This window comes from Lepisma saccharinum, chromosome 20 (assembly GCF_977018435.1).
Source record: "Lepisma saccharinum chromosome 20, izLepSacc3.1, whole genome shotgun sequence".
Lineage (NCBI taxonomy): Eukaryota > Metazoa > Arthropoda > Insecta > Zygentoma > Lepismatidae > Lepisma > Lepisma saccharinum.
In genome coordinates this window covers 4798713-4820305 of record NC_139248.1, presented here as the reverse complement: position 1 = coordinate 4820305, position 21593 = coordinate 4798713, and the positions used below count along the sequence as shown (strand labels likewise).

General features: G+C 41.1%; 2 protein-coding genes across 6 annotated transcripts in view; both read right to left on the bottom strand.

Annotated features, from left to right (window-relative positions):
- LOC146003668 (uncharacterized) overlaps positions 1 to 21593 on the bottom strand; it is a 52381-nt gene that overhangs the window by 15747 nt on the left and 15041 nt on the right. The window contains exons 4-5 of one of the 5 annotated variants that reach the window (XM_083142027.1): positions 10244 to 10584; positions 4373 to 4687 (exon numbers count right to left, since the gene is read on the bottom strand). The exons of 3 other annotated variants lie outside the window; for them this stretch is intronic. In XM_083142027.1, the coding sequence (XP_082998153.1) occupies positions 4581 to 4687; positions 10244 to 10584 (448 nt within the window). In that variant the 3' untranslated portion in view covers positions 4373 to 4580. Of the gene's footprint in view, positions 1 to 4372; positions 4932 to 10243; positions 10585 to 21593 lie in introns of those variants that run through there. One more of the 5 variants, XM_083142028.1, reaches the window with a different exon arrangement.
- On the bottom strand, positions 6599 to 10196 carry LOC146003669 (uncharacterized). The gene has a single exon (XM_083142031.1). It carries the CDS (start codon positions 10005 to 10007, stop codon positions 7806 to 7808), a length of 2202 nt encoding a protein of 733 aa, XP_082998157.1. The 5' UTR covers positions 10008 to 10196; the 3' UTR covers positions 6599 to 7805.

The window sequence follows — 21593 nt, the reverse complement described above, 5'->3', positions numbered from 1 at the left end:
CAGCAACATACAGGGTATCATATAAGAATGAAACAACTTTGTGTGTTTATTATGAAGAAACTATTTATGATAGAATATATTAGGCATCAATTCACTATTATTGCAAGATGGCAAGCAACTAGGATCTAGGAAAGCCAAATCATATCACAGTGAAGTAATGGCGTTTCTGTCCATGCAGATCCAGCATCTCAGAACATCTACAGTGCAACCACTCATGATAAAATTCCTGGCTTCCAAGACTAACAAACTTTTAAAAAATTCAAGGGTACAAGCAGATGTTTTCTGTCAACCATATGTGTTACCACTTCTCAACATCCAAACCCACAATATATTAATACATAGGGTCTGCGTGGTTACAATGAATCCAAAATGTCTAATTCAATTCAACTAAGCCGTTATATATTTAAAATAATTGATTTAAGGTGCAGAATTTACATTTGCTATTTCACATACTCAGACTCAAAATACATCTACAAACACAAGACACAAATGTTATGAGATATTTTAATCTACAAAAAATTGTTCATTGTATAAGAATTTCAAACTCAAATTTACCTAATCAACTTTAAGATATCTTATCTTGCAATAATCTTCCATCTGTCAAATAGATTGTTCTGCAAAGGACACTAACAAAGTAAACGGATTGACAGAATTCTGTTTTATTTTCCACACAGCTCTCTCTTCCTTCATAGATAAAAATAAAAGCTGAACTATGAAAACTTCACATAATGGGATTTGGATTAATAAAAGTTGCAATTTTTCAAACAAAACCTGCAGAAGTCCACATACCGAGGAAGATTCTTCGTAAATGGATCCCCATCAACGAATACAAACCTCTGATAGTACAAGCCTTGAAATCAAACGATAGGATCTACGTGGATATGCAAGCAGACATGGAGAATGTCTTGAATATAAATCATTGTGATGTAAGTAAACTTCGAAAGTTTTCCTATCCATTGATGCCTAACATGTTCTTTGATAATAAATACAGGGAGGTTATTTCAGACGTTCACCGCCAGCGTGTCGGCCGTTCGGCGGACTCTTCATGCAACAGGTCCCGGCAAATTGCGTTCAGGAAGTCCGTAACAGAAACCGCTTGTTTTGTAATGTTTCCACTTTTCACAATTACAGTTAGAATTACAATTGAAATAAGCACGTACCTTGTCGCAAGGATGCTGTGTGTGTGTGTGGAAAAGGTGTCCTCCCAAATACAAATATTTCTGGCACCTTATTTCTGACAGAAAATCTTAGATTAGACATCGTTACTTTATCGTCAGTTGTCAGAAAGGGAAGACAGCATCCCGGCGCATAAAGCAAACCGAAAGCGTAAAATGATATTTAAAAGTAATAATAATGATGATCACTAACCTCCTGTGTTATAAGAGATGTTGAAAATGACCTCCTTTAACAGCAATACAACACGTTTCTTAGGTTCAAGAGATCCTGTCTATCGTAATTCCCTGACCACTTTTCTGCAAGAATTCGTTTTCACGTAATTATCGTACATAAAAACTCTCTGTTCAAGACTATATTTGTTTAACGACATAACTAATGAATGAATAACAATTAACACACAATAAAGCACTGGCCATGAGTAGCACATTACAATAACACAGTATAAGCAACACGTGTACTGATAAACGCAAACAGAAGTGAACATGAACGTACACTGACGTCTGGTAGCCGACAGTGTTGCTAACCATTTTTCGGCAATGTCCCTACAGACGTAGTCAAAATGTCCCTACAACTGACCAAATGTCCCTACGCCAAGTAAAGCGACTAAAAAAATTATCACCTCATGAGCATGCAAAACAGAAGATAAAATATACACATTTACTTACCAAATCTTTCTGCTCGGTGCTTCCACAATTAATGAAGGAGCGAATTTACATTTGCCTATCCTAACTTAACCTAACCGTACCTGGAAGCGGCCCCGGCGCCTACCCAGCATCGAATAACATGGGTACCTGGGGGAAACTCTGGGGGGTAAAGGCGGTCAGGGGCGTGATGCTGATCACATCACCCCCACTCACGACCGGATCAAGAAAGTGTGGGGCGTTACCCTCACACCCCCTATACACCTTCATGGCGTGGTGCTATGCACAGGGGAACACTTTACCTTTTTTGTACCTGAATGGTTCGTGGGGCTATCCGTCAATGGTTTGTTGGGCTACCCGTTTTTCGAGCCCAAATTTTAACTATGTTTGCCTTGCCTAACCTAACTTAACCTAACCTTACCGAGAATGCACAGTGGGGCTATTCCTGAATGGTTTTGCGGTAATTGTGATTACGAACCGATAAAAAATATTTTTTTCGTAGCACTTTAACATCATCGAAGACGCCATTTTAGTATCCTGCAATTTTATGATTGATGTAATGTTGCCAAATTTACCTGTAATCAAATCAGTTCTTCTACATCGTGATTGTCGCTGTCACATGTAAGCACGTTCTTTGGGCAATATACTGAAATGAATAAGTTTATTAATTAGCCCTCCTGCACACTCCACCTAACAATCTGTATAACATTAACAACTTTTTTACTGTTCTCTTCCGCTATTCTTACACAATCCATGCTCTCCAAGTATGAAATCAACAGTGTGGCAACGCTGTAGACAGCGTAACTAATTGTAATTTGTTCATATCAACAAATATGGCTACCATACTTGTATACGGAGAATCATTGCGAGAATTGAAATGCTTATTTTACAACTTCTACACGTTAATTAACATTTTTCCCCCTCACCCCAACATGTTAACTTGAGATAAATCATCACGAATAATTATTTCGTGAGTATAAGACGTAGCATAGAAATTACAGAAGGGTCCGGTATTGTAAATTCTTGCCTTAATGAATAATAGGGGTGTGCGGGACAGAATTTTTTGGGTCGGGACGGTAATTTTTTTAAATCCCGACATTCGGGACTGAAAAATTTGCAATTTCCCGACCAAGTCGGAAAATTTTCGGGACGGGAAATGTTCGAAATTTCCCGAAGCACTGGAAATCTCGAATTTTACAAGCCATTTTCACTTTAAGTGATTGTTTTTGCATTTCTAGAATAAAAACTTACAATTTTCGATAAGTTCCAGAAACTTACAAGGCAGAAAACGTCGAGAATTAACGACTTTTTAAAGTAAAGGATCCCGCACACCCCTAATGAATAACGTTGAGTCGTTTACTGTTGATTATGTTATTTGAAGTCATACATGCTGCTGCTGTGCAGAGATAGATGTTGGTTGGTGATGCTGTATTTCCTGCAGTCTTTAACAATTCTGGTCCCATTTTATTTCCCTTTTTTGTTTTTGTATCACTTAACATTGAAAATATTCTTTCCGTTTCCGCGTTAGAATGCGGCAATGTTAGCACTATTTTCGCGAGAGTGGAAATGTTTTCAAAAAGGAACTTGCCTTGAAAGTTTTTGGTAACCGATAACATGTTCCAAAATTCTGATGGAGATTTGTTAGTTAGTTCTTTTTTCTCCTCTTCGCTAAAGTATCCAGATAAACTAATTCATAAAATGTCATTTACCAAGATTGAAAAAAGTACCTACGTTTTCCCTCATTTGGCAAAATCTGTCCCTACGTTCCTACGCGGGCGAAATTTAGTGAAAAGTCCCTATGCTTAGGGACATGTCCCTACGGTTGGCATCACTGCCGACACGTGCAGTATGAAGCGCCCTCTCGCGGCTGACAACTCACCCAACCCCCGATAAGCTGCCGGCGCTGTCGCGACAACTGAGGATAAAGTAGCGATGACTAATCTAAGATTAGATGTCAGAAATAAGGTGCCAGAAATATTTGTATTTGGGACAAGGTACGTGCTTATTTCAATTGTAATTGTAACTGTAATTGTGAAAAGTGGAAACATTAGAAAACAAGCGGTTTCTGTTACGGACTTCCTGTAATGCAATTTGCCGGGACCTGTTGCATGAAGAGTCCGCCGAACGGCCGACACGCTGGCGGTGAACGACTGAAATAACCTCCCTGTAGTTTCTGTTCTTTGATAATAAATAGTTTCTCTGTAATAAAGTTGTTTCATTTATTAACAATTACCCTTCACATTCTGCAATCTGATGCCAACAAAAGTTCCATGGCCACAGTTCCCACTGTCTCGAAGCAAGCTGCTCATTTGCAATATAAAACAAATAGTTTCAATCAGGATTCAAACCTGGGTCTTCTAGTTTCACAGTTATGCTATTCGCCACAGAGGTTGGAAGTATGTTTAAAAAATTGAGCATTGACCCACAAGGGAATTTCATGGAGAGAAAAAAGATACACACGAAACTCTGATTCCGCTGTAGTTCAATCTCTTATGTTGATTGTGCACTAACGGGTAAAAAAGAGCAATGTTTACATGGAAAAAGCCTCTTTTCTCAAGAACCAAACTTTATTACATCACAAATATGCACCATACAAAATTTTGTATAAATAAAACCAACAAACAATATCATCTTACATTCTTCTATTCTATACATAATACAGAACTTTGTCTATTATGATATAGAAATTTTTGAACGTCATAGTCCATTTTAAGAATTCACTTTGTATTTTGTATTTGTAGTTACTTAATTATCACATTTCTGTCACATAGAACACTTGCAAAGAACACCCATGCCTGCACTGTAACTTGAACCCAGGAACTTCAGTGATGATATCAAAAGTATATGGCTTACTGCCCTCAGCCATTGACCTGGTGAGAGTTTGTAATTTTAATGGTAGAAGTACGTATCTATTAGAGTGCTACATTGAAGCTTTTTTGCTAGATAGTCTAATAGTTCACATGGACGATGATTCTAGATGGCTTACGGAATCTACAGTTTTCTTCGCTCGAACAGATAAACGATCAGAATACGCTTGAAGCCCAGTAGTTCACGTGTAACCATAATTTTTCTGTAGTAGTGGACCTTCAAATACGCTTTGTGAAGTGGAAGACGCTGTGAAAATGAAACTTAAGTAAACATAGTAATCATCTCCATGTTAAAATGTAATTTAGTCTATCTTACCAATACATAGCAAATATATGAAAATGGTTAGATGATTATGGGCTGAAACTACCACACGAATTTTACACATATATTTGTACGATTGTCACATTGAAATGATATTTGATGTTCTATATATTCGAGCGAATCTCGCTCGAGCGTGAAAGATTCGATCAAGTTTGAGCAAGCGAAAGCGGTTCAATGCAGTACTCTAGTATGTATGGTCATATCATAAGTATTAGTTTGAATACTTAACATGGCATTATGCATTTTGTCTAATATTTCTTATTAAGAAATTACGAATATACACACCATATCGCTGAAAATAACTCCTGACTCACAGATCAACGGAGCAAATTATTTAAAAGTTAGTGGAAGTGGATTTTATGAAGCTTTGGTAAGTTGATTGATTTGCTTCATTTTACTTTGCTTTTCTGTCACGTTTGGCTAATCACAAAGATGAGGATGAATGATGATATGATGAAGCATACCCATGCCCAGGCTGGGATTCAAACCCAGGATCCCTGGCACTGTAGCAAGCTATGCTAACCACTCCGCCACGAAGGTTGGACTTGATTATTTGAGTCTTCCTGGTTTGCCTGTGCGAAATTGTGTCGATCGGCAACAGCGAGAAATTGGGCAAAACCAAAAATGGCTTGGAAGCTAGCTAGGTATGCAAAATACCTGGGTTAGAGACCTGGTCAAGCTTGCATTTTCTCCTATATAACAAAATGCTGTTGGTAGGCTGTGCTCGACTCCTAAAAGGCTAGTGCTATGGAATTTTAGTTTCAGAAGTAGAAATAATTGAGATTAAAGCTAGAAGTCTTGATATGTCACAAAATGACTAGTATCTACAGTACTACTTTACTATACCAGAGACACCTATCAATGATTTATTTTGCAATTTTTTACATTGCTAACGTACTATTCTGCATTGCGGAACATTTATTTAGGTGAAATAATGAATTTCTAACAAAAATAATGTCTATTTTTTACATTAACGAGTACTTACTGTTGTTCCTTATTTCCCACAAAACATCCACGGGTAGCCCCAAAAACCATTGACATTAGCCCAAAAATTCACGATAGCCCCACGAACCATCACGGGGACGAGGTATGCCTACTAGGTTAGGTTAGGCCTGTTAGGTTAGGTTCCATTAGCACTCCTTTCGTTCAATTTAGCATATACGGACAATACGGAGCGTATTGTGCTCTCGTGCAGAAAGCAAATGGCGGCAGCAACAATAGCACGTCGGAAATAGATTTTCGTACAAAACCACATGCATTCGCATTAAAATGGATCAAAACTACATTCCCGAACATCAACAACGCTACAGAAAATGATTTGCGTAAGTACTTTCTCCTGTAAATTTCAAGAAATCCGTCTCTGGTATAGTAAAGTGTTACCGTATCTACTAAAGGTAAATCTAATTAGCACTGAATACGACTCTCTAACACACAAAAATCGAAGTAACAATTTTCATATCAACTTTTCCATTTAATTTTCAGTTACTTTACAGAATCCACTGGGTCTGTCTTTGGACTGGATGGATTTCCTTTTCCTATTTGGATTTTAATTACACATTGTACTTTTGTTCAGTGTAGCCACATGCTTAGGATTTTAATTACACATTGTACTTTTGTTCAGTGTAGCCACATGCTTATTAAGAAATTAACTTAGAGATTCTTAAACAAGATGTATTGAATACCAGTACCAGACTTCTTTAAACCAACTGAAGCATTGTTGTCCGCTTATTAAAGAGTTTTATAAGAAGACGTGAGTGGGTTATTAAATTATTTCCACGAAACTTGTAAATGTTCGATTAATTTTGGTGTCCTCTGCCATCAATCAAAATTTACAGTTCACTATTCACTCAGTGACGCAACGAGTTCTCAAGTGGATGGTGGGATGGTGGCAGAGGCCACCGAAATTAATCGAACATTTACAAGTTTCGCGGAAATAATTTAGTAACTCATTCACGTGTTATCAACCGCGTTTTTTATTGCCCCTAACATGAAAAGAGTTTTATAATTCATGCACATGTTAATGATAAGGCTCTGATTCAAATAATGTTTGCTATTGATACTAATAAGTCATGGAAAAAACTAAATAAATGAGTGTTAGACGGCCAAATGATAGATACATTTATGGCATGGTGCAAAATAAATGACTGAATGCATAGACCTTGATGACCTAACAGCAATGTGTAACACATTTAGGTGTCTTTGTGACTGAGAATTTCTATATTTTGTCAATACATGTCTCAAGAGTTCCTGAGGATATTCATTTTATGCACAGCAAACGATTTGTGCCATTATATTTACTGCGATAAAATAAATATATAAATATGAAGAATTATGCATGTTTTATGTCTGACATTTCTCTTTTTACACAATACCTTCGCTGAATGAAACAGTTAATTAAGATGCATTGTCACTAACTGTAATTTTTGTTCACATGTTAACAGTTCATATATTGAGAGATAAGTGCCAGAAGTGTACAAAAAACATGTAAATGTTCATCTATTGAACATGTTTATTTTATCACAATAAATATTCAGATACTTCAGAAATTTCTGACTAGTTAAAAATATTGAGACACAAATATCACTGCAAATTTGTCATCCAAGTCTATTTGAGACTTCATACATTTATTCCAACAATATTAATAATGCTTTCACATTAGTAGTTCTGCCAATTGATTGACCGTGGTCTGACAAGCTGTATTTTAACTTCCAGAGGTATATCAACTGCTCTCTGTTAGATCTGAACAGAATGATTTCGTCACTGATGTCACTACAGATATATCGGTGTCGGCAGTATGATCTATTTTAATGACTTCTGGTGCGTTCTCTTTTTATGCATCATCATAATAGTTTTCGACACAAAACCTTTTTGGCATATGTCACAAACATATGGCCGTTCGCCAGTATGGTATCTTCGGTGAATAACCAGAGTGGATCTCTGTGTAAAATACTTCTTGCATATGTCACAAAAGTAATTCTTCTCTCCTGTGTGTGTTCGAACGTGAACTTTTAAATGATCTTTTGATATGAATCCTTTGTTACATTCATTGCACACAAAAGGCCTCTCCCCACTATGCGTTCTCATGTGGACTTTAAGAAATTCCTTATCGGAGTATTTCTTGTCGCAGAGTTTGCAGCCGAAAGGCTTCACGCCAAGATGTGTCAGGGTGTGCTTCTCGAGACTTCCCCTGTTACACAAAATTTTCCCGCAAACATCACAACAGTGTTCTCGTCTAAGCGTGGGTTTTTCTTTGTTGTGTATGGTTCTCACGTGACACTGAAGGCTGCGTTTGCTCGCGAACAGCTTACAGCATACAGGACACGCTACCATCTCAGCTTTGTGAAATTCTTCGTGACGCCGCAAACTGTAGATTCTAAAGAACTTTTTATGGCAGGTTTCACACTCGTAATCTTTGGGTCTGTGACTCTCCATGTGCACGTACAAAGTGTTGCGTGATTTAAGTTCTCGCGAGCAGATGGTACACATGAATCTGTCGTCTGAATGCACAAGTTTGTGAACGGTCAGTGACCAGCTACGTTTGAATGCCTTACTGCAAATGTTGCAAGCGTATGGAGTCTCAGATGAGTGTATTACCATGTGTCTATTTAAGCTGTTCTGTGTCGGAAACTGTTTACTGCATGTTTTGCATTTGTAGTCATAGATTTTTCGGTAGAAATGCTCCTTTACGTGGTTGGCTAATTCCTTTACGGAATCAAGTGTTAGGTCGCACCTCGTACACGGGTACTTTTCATGAGGTCGAGTTTTGTGACTGTTTATGTGCCTGATCAGCTGGAAGCCTATCATGACCCCCATTTTGCACACAGGACACTCGTAATAGTTTTCAGGAGTATCACTGGAGGGTGCAGAAGTCTCATTCTCAGGCACAGAATGTTCACTCTGAACTTCTTCCATGCAATGTTCCACTTCTTGTTCCACAATATTTCCCGACTTTACGTCTACAAAGGCTGGTGCAGGATGAGGATCTTGGGTGGCGGGAGGTTGTAATGCATTACTTTTTCCTTCAGAGATCTGTGATATGGGTACTGTCGGTTGTATTGAAGTACCGGTTTGCAAATTGTTACAGGGAAGAACAAGCAAGCTCTGAACGACAGGTACTGTCTGACTGCAAGAATTCTGTGGAGTATTATTGTTCACATTTACAACTGAAAATGTATTCTGTACACCTGTTGGTAACAATAATGACCCACTGGGAAAGCTACTTGGGGTAGTATATGTTGGTGGAGCCGAGGTGCCCTGAGCATCTTGTACTTGAAACCAGGAGTAGTTTTGAAGTTCCTTTTCGGTTAATGTTCCCGAAATCTTCGGTAATAACAAAGGTGCCTTCTTTCCGAGAGAATTCATGTTAGCCGTTGACGTGATTGGCTGCAGCGGGGGGATAACTACATTATTACCGCTCATGGGCATAACTACATTATTACTATTAATGGAAGTAACATTTAGGGAAGCACTGGTATTGGTAAGGAACTGTAAGGATGCATCTGAAGTTGAGATTGGAATCAAGGAGCTATTTTGTACAGGATTTACATTTGTGGCACCTTGAACAGAAAACTGTGTTGATAGCATTTCGTTTAGCATACTTGTATAGTCTAGAATCAAAGAAGTGTCTTGTTTTGGTACCAGGTTCTGTTTTCTCCTTTTTGTGGTGGTTCTAGGTACGGATGCTGACGAACTACTACGTATGGTGGTGGTTCTAGGTACGGATGCTGACGAACTACTACGTATGGTGGTGGTTCTAGGTACGGATGCTGAAGAACTATTAAGTACGGAAGTGGAAACATGTCCATTGACCGGTGGTGACAACAACAGAGTATTTTGCTGAGTCGATGCAGGTGTCTGCGCCAAAATGCCTCTGGGCTGCAAGGAAGCAATACCTTGAGCACCCCTATTGGTCGGAAGACTTAGAGTGGGGCATGTCGGACCTGCTACCAAGTTGCCGGCATTTAATGGGATTCCTTGAGTGTTTGTTTGAGAAAGCTGCATCGAAACTGTAGTGCGGGATCGCTCATTTTGTAGAGGCACCAATGGGGGAGGGTCTTGTGAAAATATATTTGCATCAGGTATCTGTTCACGGTTGTTCTGCGGAGGTACCAAGGGAAAATTCTGTAAAGTGCTTTCTATCGGGGTTGGAGCTGCGGTACTATTTGGCAACGTAGACAAGTCTTCTGCCTTTTTATTCAAATTCAAATTGTCTATTTGTGGTGCAGAAGCTGTGTCACCTGGGGTCACCGATCCGCCACTGCCATCTTGCAGTTGCAATTTCATGGCAGATCCGCTCAGTAAAGGACCCAGCGATGAAGAGGAACCGGGTGGCATACTCTGAACCTTTCCGGTAGCAGCATCAAGAAGCATGAGATTCCCCTTGTACAAAATAAGATAATAAGCTGGCTTCTTTTCCAGATGAGGAGAAGAAGCTGAAATTGCATCACTTAGAAGAGCAGCTTTACCGTCGCTACCACTTGGCAACACCAAATTACGCACGTGCGAACTTATTGCACCATCTGAATTATTTGTTTGCTCAGTGGAGTTGACAGGAACTGAACCAACATTTCCCAGAGACCTAGAAGAGAAGAATAAGGAATGTCAATCAATGGCCTCTACTCCATAGTCATCTCCAAATTAAAGACAAAAGGAAAAAAACAAATGAAGACATAGCAATAGCAAGAACCATTACCTAAACATGGTAATTCCCTAAATGCACCATTTAATGATTCATAATGCTGGACTGATGTCACTCTACACAACCTATGCAATGAGATTTGAAGATTCAAAACACAGAAGAAATACAGAAACTGCTAACAGGAAAAACATTACCTTCACGATAATACTGTGTGAATTGATTAACTACGCTTTGTTTTTTCTGAAATATTAGTTATGAAATGTTCAATTATTTGAAATAAATTTATCCCAGGATAAGAATTCATGTAAGATATGCCACTATCTATTTCTCACCATAAACTATAACAACCTTCTACACACTGAATGTGGTTAACTCATACATTCTCTGTCTAGTACAGATGAATATATTGCCACATTTCAATAACCTATATGAAAAGATTTAGAATTTGGAAATATTAATTGTCATTTATCAGATGAAAAGAATAATAAATATATATATGATTAAGTAAGATGACTGCGAAAGCTTTCATAAGGACAATCAGGAACAATAGAAGAAGAAATAAGTTGTATTAATAGAATGCTCATGACGACAATAAATGTTTCAGATTTGTGTGTAATTACTAGGGGTTGGATGTATATGCAATAAAAAAAGCCAAAATATGCATTAAAACAGGCAAAATATAAAAAAGTAACGTGCTCGCTTGTGCTTTGCACCAACCATGAAGGCGTATAGGTGGAGTTGATCATGACCAAAGATGGGGGTGATGTGATCAGCACCATGCCCATGGTCACCTTTACCCCCCCCACCCCCAGAGTTTCCTCCAGCTACCCACTTTATGACGCTGGGTGGGCACCAGAGCTGCTTGGATCGAACCCGGGCCTCGCACATGGTAGTCAGATGCCCTAGTGATTCAGAGGATGAAGAACTTCTTCCAGACATGGCAGCGACCAGGAGCGGGCAGTGTGGGGCCTACAGTCCCACAGTTTAGTTTCTTTTTCATTTTTTCATCGGATGGCAAAAGCCTTTTTTTTGTTCCTAAAACAAAATAAATATTGAACTATAATGTAGACATGTGGTTGCAAATAGGACATAGAATTTGTTCCTGTCCCATGTCCCAACAAGGGGGGGGGGGGGAGAGGCAAATTTTGTCTTCTTCTTTTTCAATTTTCACATTTGAAACCACGAATAATAACAAATACATACAGATACCAGGTGTGCCGGTTAATAATTCTCAATTTCGGTGCTGGATGGCGCTGGAACCAAGGCTTGGTGCACAGTCTCAAGTGTTACATCAGTGTGTTGCCAGTACAGTACCTGTCAAAATGCCGTGGATGTGCAACCGAGTGTGAGTGATCGTGATATTGGGTTTGTGTGGGAAACATGTTGACCTTCAAACCAAATAAGAGCATGTGCAGCACGTCCTGCTTTTCTTGTTCAATCAAAAGAAAAACGCGAGTGAAAGCCATCGTATCCTTGTGGAAACGTAGTGACAATGTCCTAACACAAGATGCATGTGCGTGTTGGTTTCGACGATTCAAACGTGGTGATTTCGACTTGAGACAAAGATTGCCTGGGCCAGCCGAAAAAATTACAAGACGCTGAATTGCAAGCACTGTTGGACGAAGACGATATGCAAACACAACAACTGGCAGAGAAGTTAAATGTTGGTTGCCAAACCATATCTGATCGTCTTCATGCCATGGGAAAGATCCACAAGGCAGGAAAATGACTCCCACATCATCTGAACGATAGACAAATGGAAAAGCAAAAAACGGTGTGTGAAGTGTTGTTGACGTCCCACAGACCGGAGTGTTCCTTTTGCTTGTTACTCCGCCAGTAGTTCTGACCTTGAGGCTACCTCTCTTTCAGTACCTTCCTCAACTTCAGTGCGCTGTGAAAGCATGAAGAGAAAGGTTGCATTATCTGCTTCTGTGGTGTTCTATATATATACTGCGGTCCCGTGGACGTCACAACTGTGTTTGAGGGTTAAAATCACGGATGATTTATTATGATCAATAGACAAGAGAATTGCAGATTTTTTATTTGTGGCATATACTGAATAGAGGGACCGGTGGTTTTGAAGAATGAATGTTAAACAAGGACTAAATTCACGTTGATCAGCTGTGTGTAAATACTCAGTTAAGAGATATTTTGCATTGGTGTATTTGTTTTGCTTAAACTCACAATATAAACAAATTTTTTTTTGAGGGAAGTTAAAAAATAATGTTTCGCTCTCAAAATTACATAATTGTGTTCAGTGAATAACAAAGCATAAGACACGATTAAATTCACATCATTTAAAATATGTCTTGATATATTTATATCCCTTTTTTTCATACAGGTGCTGTGGAGTGTGTTAGTGCCCAAAATGTTCACGACTGTGGTTAAGAGTTAAGTCAATAATGCCAATATGTTTGCCTCTGGCACCTCTAAATAAGTTGGAAAAATTCAGTACATGTTTAAATTCATAGCAAAAACATGGTCAAAAATTGCTTGTGTAAATAAACTCAAATCTGTAGCACTATCAAACTCAATAACAACAACAACTAGTGAACGGATTTTAAAAGATACATATTTTAGGACATGAATCCATTTTTTACCCCTCTTTGATGCTTCAGCACCTTTTTCCGCCCTTTTCTTTCATGTTTTGTAAAAAAAATTGGACAGAAAAATAAACGATTTTCACTCTTCCTGAGCAGCTACATAAAATCCTATAGTCTCATTTTGTAGAGCAGAACGAGAGCTATAAAATAGTATAATATAATCATTGCAGTCCAAATAGTTCACAAGATGATGTAGCAAAACCCATGAGAGAAAAAACAAACTTCAACAAAACCTACTCAGTATAACCACAGTTCTCTATGCGGTCCATGCACATTATATACAGAAGGTGCAGAAAAAGAGAATAAAGGCATTTTATTTGCACCTTTTTGAAAACATTTTCAGATTTTTCTTTTCTTTCCAGACCTTAATTTTGCACTATAAAATCATTTCCCTAATAATAACCCATATTGGAATAACCCTTGAGGGCAAGGGCCTACGTACCAACTGCCAGATGATCCAACCAGTTTCAGAGTGACATGTGGTAAGCATGACAAACCCCCAGTCCTTGTTGTAGGTTTTCATGATCGGGTTACGCTACTTATACATAGCTCCCCAATTTCCTCACGATGATGGATGGCCACAGGCTGAAATCTCAGGAAAGAAGTTGTTATGCTTCCCCCAGGAGACTTGAACCTGCACGATCCAGTTCAACCTGCCCGGCCACAGTGCGGGACTATCAAAAATCAATAGTTGAATAAAATGTTTTCCAGCAGTAATATGGATTTGGTATTTACTTGTCTAAAACATCAGTTTATGTTCTTTCCAATATTATCACATTTTCCCTAGTTCATTATCTTTAGACTATATATGTATGTCTGCGTAGTACATACATATCTGAAGCGGTAGACATTGTACACACATTTCAAGTCATACAAAGTGTTTTCATAGATATTGTAATGTTTAACACATGGAATTTTATTCTATAGACTGAGACAGGAATGATACAACAGTTTCCAACAGGGTCCCGGTTTCGAATCCCAGATTGGGCATAGGTATTTGTGAGTATCCATTTATCAATTTCATCAAATCATCGCTTATTCCCATCTTCACAAAGAGAAGCAAAGTAAAACAAACCAAATCAATAAATCAATTGTAACAACAGAGGAGTGCCAGTGGCAAGAGTCCCGTGGTGCTGATGTTTGGCACTTCTTTGTTACGTTTGTTAAGTAGTTTGTTGTTCTCAAGAAGCAACAGAACGCTCTCCACTTTTAGCAATGTACGGCAGGATCTCATTAACATCCCTGTAATTATTCATACTATGAGAATGAGAAACGCGGTAATAGATATTTCAGATACCCACGTTTTCCGCGAAGCTGTTTTAAGTTATTTTCTATTAATGTTTGCTATGGGAGCTGATAGTGGGTTTCCCATGGCAAGGCCTTAGGATTGATCATAGAAATTATTTTCAAATTGAAAATAATTATGTCTTAAGCATGATTCTAGTAAATTGGCGGTTCCGGCTACTTCTAGTGCGGGGACTTTGTTTATGGTGAGCCACTTTTCAACTGATGTTAGGGTATTTGGCTGAAAAAAGCATACTCCAAACTCCAGAACTCAAATTCATCAGATATGAACAGTAGGTACGCTGATGACACCATAGTCACATACAAAAAAAACTGACCTTTTGTTGGAAAAACTAGATAGCATCCACCCAGACTAAACTTCACCATAGAACATGAAAAGCAGGGCAAAATCAACTTCTTGGACCTCACCATCACCTGTGGAAGCAACAAGTTCACAACCACAGTTTTCAGAAAACCAGATGCAGGTAACCAATATATTCATGCTGACCATGGAATATCTAACCATCCACCCAAGCAAAAGGCCAATGTATGGCTAAACTTCTTCCGAAGAGCTCTCCTACTGTTCCAGATAAGAAGACCTGAGGGATGAGATAGCAACCATCACGGAACTGGCACTAAGACATTTTGAACGTCAACTCTCCACGTGGTGCAGTAAAGATGAAATCCAAGTCAGACAACCTGCACCATCAACATAACCTGCTCCAGCAACTCAACCAGATCCCAGTAGCAAAATTAAGTGGTTTGCCCTCCCCTACCATCCTACCACAGACAACCGCCTAACCAAAGCCCTCTGCTCCTACAACATCCAAATAGCACACAAACCAACCTCCAAAATAGCTGACCAACTAAACAAACATAAAATATACTTCCTCTCCCCCCTCAACAACCCAGGTGACTATGATGCTGAATACGAGTGCAAGGCTCATTACATCGGCAGATCCATCAGACCAATCAGTGAGAGAATTCAGCAGCACCTATCAAACGTAAGAACGGCCCAACTCACCACCGGACTTGAAAAGCATATCAAATTCCACAACCATGAAATCAAAAAAATACATGTCAAATACAAAGCACACACTCTCATAGACACAAAAATCAAAGCAGCACACGCCATCATGCACTACAACCATGAACTCAACATAGATAGTGGTCAGGCACACCAAACCTGGCTTCCTTTACTGCAGCAATTAATACTGGTGAACAGCAGACCACACATACGCACACACACAGGCGACAACAGTGCACACCTAGCGGCGATTTAGGAAGAAACAGCAGAAATGCACCAAGAAACGACACCACAAATTCCAACGAGGATGGTGGCAGTCTACAGAGGATTATCCTGCCTGCAGGTCTAGGGTGGAAGAGAGGTTGACATTTGAGTGTCTCCAGGACAAACCCCTATACCACTAATTTCCCATCACTATGACCAAGAAAATATGTATTAAATGAGAAGCTGAATATATATATATATATATATATATATATATAAAAATCAAAGAAGGTAAAAGGAAACACTCACCGGACAGTAGAAAAATTGGGAGGGGGGTGGGAGGGTGGGTGAGGGTTGGGCAATACTGGGTGGCCTTGTTCAGGACAGGTGGAGTGGTTGCACTCATGGCCGATATATAGGCCCTCTCCTATCTTTTGCGAACAGAGGTGTTGGCTGGTTGGGGTAGGAGATGGATGATCACTACCCGGAAGCAGTCATTGAAAGGGATGTTGTGGTGGTTGGTGTGGATGGCAACAGTGAAGTCCAGTTTGTGGGTGGAGGAGCGGTGGTTATTGATGCGGAGGTTGAGGGCCGTTCATGTTTCCCCCAGGTAAAAATCACCACAGATGTTGCAGGTGACGATGTAGATAAGGTTTGATGCATGGCAGGTACCTTTGGGATGGAGGGTAAATTTGCCAGTGGCCGTGTGCACCTGGAGGGTGTGAGAAGTGATGAGGATGGGGCAGGTCTTGCACCTGGGGCGGTTGCATTTATGGGCAGGGGGGTGTTGGATGTGTGGTGAAGGAGTGTTGTGGACCAGGATGTTTTGGAGGTTGGGGGGGGGGGGCGTTTGAAAACTACTCTGGGTTTGTCGGGAAATATGTTTTTGGTTTCGGGATCACTGTGGAGAATTGGGAGAAGAGAGTGCAGTGTGTGCCTGATTTTGTTGAGGTGGGGATGGTATTGGGTGATGAGTGCAGGTGGGTTGGTGGCAGCAGGTTTCTTGGTGGTGGTGGTATGTGAGGCAGCTCGCGATATTTGCTTGGTGACCAGGATGGAGGGATATCCACGGTTAACCAGGTCCACCGCTCCTCCACCCACAACCTGGACTTCACTGTCGCCGTCCACACCAACCACCACAACATCAGTTTCAACGACTGCTTCCTGGTAGCGATCATCCATCTCCTACCCCAACCAGCCAACACCTCTGTTCGCAAAAGATGGGAGAGGGCCTATATATCGGCCATGAGTGCAACCACTCCACCTGTCCTGAACAAGGCCACCCAGTAATGCCCAACCCTCACCCACCCTCCCGCCCCCCCTCCCAACTCATCCTACACACTCACAGTTTACGACGAGCCTGGTGACAAAACAGTGAATCTCTCTCTCTCTCTCTCTTTTTTTCGTTCTACGCACCGCTTCTTCTTCGATGGGGACCTGGCAACTCTGCAGGGCCCCAACTTCCGGTTCCGTCTATTTCTCGTCACACCGATGATGCTATGAAATTAGCGAAAATTTTGAATTTTTCTACTGTCCGGTGAGTGTTTCCTTTTACCTTCTTTGATTTTTACTTAGCCCTTTTGGCCCTCCTTGCTTTTATCTATTATATATATATATATATATATATATATATATATATATATATATATATCAAAGAAGGTAAAAGGAAACACTCACCGGACAGTAGAAAAATTCAAAATTTTCGCTAACTTCCTAGCATCATCGGTGTGAGGAGAAAGAGACGGAAACAGAAGTTTGGGCCCTGCAGAGTTGCCAGATCCCCATCGAAGAAGAAGCGGTGCGTAGAATGAAAAAACACTGTTTCGTCACCAGGCTCGTCGTAAACTGTGAGTGTGTAGGATGACTTGGGAGGGAGGGTGGGAGGGATGGGATGGCTTGGGAGGTATGGTGGGTGAGGAATGGGCATTACTGGGTGGCCTTGTTCAGGACAGGTGGAGTGGTTGCACTCATGGCCGATATATAGGCCCTCTCCTATCTTTTGCGAACAGAGGTGTTGGCTGGTTGGGGTAGGAGATGGATGATCGCTACCAGGAAGCAGTCGTTGAAACTGATGTTGTGGTGGTTGGTGTAGACGGCGACAGTGAAGTCCAGGTTGTGGGTGGAGGAGTAGTGGTTATTAATGCGGAGGTTGAGGGCCGTTCATGTTTCCCCCAGGTAGAAATCACCACAGATGTTGCAGGTGAGGATGTAGATAAGGTTTGAGGCATGGCAGGTCCCTTTGGGATGGAGGGTAAATTTGCCAGTGGCCGTGTGCACCTGGAGGGTGTGAGAAGTGATGAGGATGGGGCAGGTCTTGCACCTGGGGGGGTTGCATTTATGGGCAGGGGGGTGTTGGATGTGTGGTGAAGGAGTGTTGTGGACCAGGATATTTTGGAGTTTGGGGGGGGGGGGGCGTTTGAAAACTACTCTGGGTTTGTCGGGAAATATGTTTTTGGTTTCAGGATCACTGTGGCGAATTGGGAGATGAGTGCAGGTGGGTTGGTAAAGAAAGACCACAAGGAAAAAAACCTTGGGAGGACAACTCCCCGCGCAGCTTTCCCTTCTTCCCTCCACCTCGGGCCATAAGGAAGAATGGTCAACTCTCCCCCTCCCCTACTCGCGGGGGTACGGTGCACAGGAGCCGCGGGTCTGCGCAAGTTGTTTTGCTCGTGGTTCCACTATAGCAGCAGGTTTCTTGGTGGTAGTGGTGTGTGAGGCAGCTCGTGATATTTGCTTGGTGACCAGGATGGAGGGATATCTACGGTTGACAAGGGCCTGGTGTAGGCGGAGGTTATAATTCTGGCGGGAGGTGGGTGAAGTGTTCAGGCGCTGTCCCCTGAGGCCATTCCATTCTCTCTGGCCCTCAGTTTCAACGACTGCTTCCGGGTAGCGATCATCCATCTCCTACCCCAACCAGCCAACACCTCTGTTCGCAAAAGATGGGAGAGGGCCTATATATCGGTCATGAGTGCAACCACTCCACCTGGCCTGAACAAGGCCACCCAGTAATGCCCATCCCTCACCCACCTTCCCTCCAAAGCCATCCCACCCCTCATGCCTCCTCATCCTACACACTCACAGTTTACGACGAGCCTGGTGACGAAAGTGTTTTTTTTTGTTCTACGCACCGCTTCTTCTTTAATGGGGATCTGGCAACTCTACAGGGCCCCAACTTCGGGTTCCATCTCTTTCTCCTCACACCGATGATGCTACGAAGCTAGCGAAAATTTTGAATTTTTCTACTGTCCAGTGAGTGTTTCCTTTTACCTTCTTTGATTTTTACTTAGTAGCCCTTTTGGCCCTCCTTGCTTTTATCCAATATATATATTGGATATATAAATACACACAGATATATACAGGGTGTTTCAGGGATGATGGAGAAGGGCACATGTATCAATTTCAGATAAGGAACTCTGGTCCGGAAGCGACTTAGTCAAAAGTTATAAGCGAAAATCGGTGTATGAAGATGTAATATTTTTATTACCTCCTCAAGTTTCACAAGCTCTTTCGTGGCCAGCTTGGTCACCTGATCTGACCTCACTTGATTTCTTCTTGTGGGGTAATGTGAAAAGTCTTCTGTACGAGACATCTGATGAGACTGAAAGGATCTCCTGGCAAGAATTCTCGCTGCCTGTGGCATTGTTCGAACGACCCCGGGGTTGTTCCAATGGGAATGCCAGAACTTTGTGTGACGATGTCATGCCTGCAGCAGATGGGGGATGACACTTTGAACAACTATTGTGAATGTAGGAGCTTGTGAAACTTGTGCAGGTAATAAAAGTATTACATCTTCATACACCGATTTTCGCTTATAACTTTCGACTAAGTCATTTCCGGACCAGGGTTCATTATCTCAAATTGATACATGTGCCCTTCTCCATCATCAATGAAAGTTTGTATCATCATCCCTGAAACACAATGTATATACGAGGTGCATCCAGAAAGTAAGTTTCCCTATTTTTTCCCCGTGAATGTAAACATAATGAGCCGTGTAAATTGCCCATGCGCAGCAGAGCTAAGACGTATCAATCATATGCCATGCGGACAGATCCCGCCCGGCGCCAGTAGCGAGGCAGCAGTGGTCCGAAGTGGAAGCTCGTATTCCTTCTCCCGCCGCATGCGAGGTTCGGTCGGTGATAAAGTTCCTGAATGCACAAAGCATTGCGCCAATTGACATTCATCGTCAGCTCTGTGAGGTCTATGAGCCAAACATTATAAGTAAGCAGATGGTGCGTCGCTGGTGTCAGCAGTTTTCGGAAGGTCGTCAAAGTGTCCATGATGAAGAGCACAGTGGGCGTCCGTCCCTCATCACTGATGATCTGGTTGAGCTGGTGCAGCAGCGCATCGTCGCTTCACGATTACGGAGTTGAGTAGCCTTTTTCCGCAGATATCGCGATCAGTGTTGCATGAGATTGTCACGCAGCGCCTGCTGTTCAAAAAATTGTGTGCCAAGTGGGTGCCGAGAAACCTGACACCCGAACACAAAATGAAACGTTCAGGAGCAGCACTGACATTCCTGCAACGGTACCATGATGACGGCGATGATTTCCTCGACAGGATCGTCAAGGGCGATGAGACGTGGATTTCGCACTTCACCCCGGAAACCAAGCAGCAGTCAATGCATTGGCGGCATAGTGGATCTCCGGTCAAGAAGAAATTCAAGCAGACGCTGTCGGTACAGAAAGTGATGTGCACCGTGTTTTGGGACAGGAAGGGCATTTTGCTCATTGACTTCCTCCCCAAAGGTGAAACGGTGAACGCTGATCATTACTGTGAAACACTAAGGAAATTGCGACGTGCCATTCAAAACAAGAGGCGTGGCATGCTTACTGCAGGTGTTGTGCTCCTCCATGACAATGCTCGTCCACATACGGTTCGGCACACAGCAGCTGCTTTGATGGAATTTGGCTGGGAGTTGTTTGATCATCCACCTTACAGTCCTGATCTGGCTCCCAGCGATTTTCACGTTTTCTTGCACCTCAAGAAATTCCTGTCCTCCGGTGAGCGTTTTGGCAACGACGAAGAGCTGAAGACGTCTGTCACACGCTGGTTACATTCACAGGCGGCAGAGTTCTACGACAGTGGGATCCAAAAGTTGATACCACGATACGACAAGTGTCTCAATTCTGGTGGTTGCTATGTTGAAAAATAGCTGAACCTTTGCTGTACCTGTTGCCAATAAATGGTTTCCTGAAACTGTGTTGTTTTTTTTAAAAAAAAAATAGGGAAACTTACTTCCTGGATGCACCTCATATATATATCTACTATCTATCTCTTAGTTTTTCTTTCCACTCTGTATTTTTCTAGTGCGAATGGAAAATTGGTGTGACATTTAATATTTAAATTCGTTCTACTATTACTGTGTGCAGTGCTTTTTGTACTAATTTCGTCAACATGAAATCATTGATCATTTCTCATATGTATTGTAAAAGTTTAAACTACCTACCTGTTAAGCACAACTTCTAATGCAGCACAGTCTCTCCAACTACAAAATGATTCTCAATGATTAATAAAAGTAACAACAAAAATCTTATTCACCTGTTATATACATTAAGGCACAGAGTAAGACCAACATTTTATAATTGTTAAGTAGACACTTAGATGGTCATATTGTATTGTACATAGCATTGACCACAAAATGGCGACTGTTCAGGAGAAAGTCATGTGCCTTCTCTGGGTTAATAAATAGAAATCCGTGACCGCTGTTCACAGACATTTTCACATAGAGTACACAGCTCTACTGGTGAGGGCTCAGTAAAATGTTGGTTATCAAGAACTGAAAGACAGTGTAGAATATAGTTATAGTGCTGTGAAGCCATTGGTTTCTGAAA

What these genes read in the sequence shown, in the direction of transcription:
- LOC146003669 (XM_083142031.1), bottom strand. Translation starts at nt 10,007, where the DNA reads ATGCAGCTTTCTCAAACAAACACTCAAGGAATCCCATTAAATGCCGGC.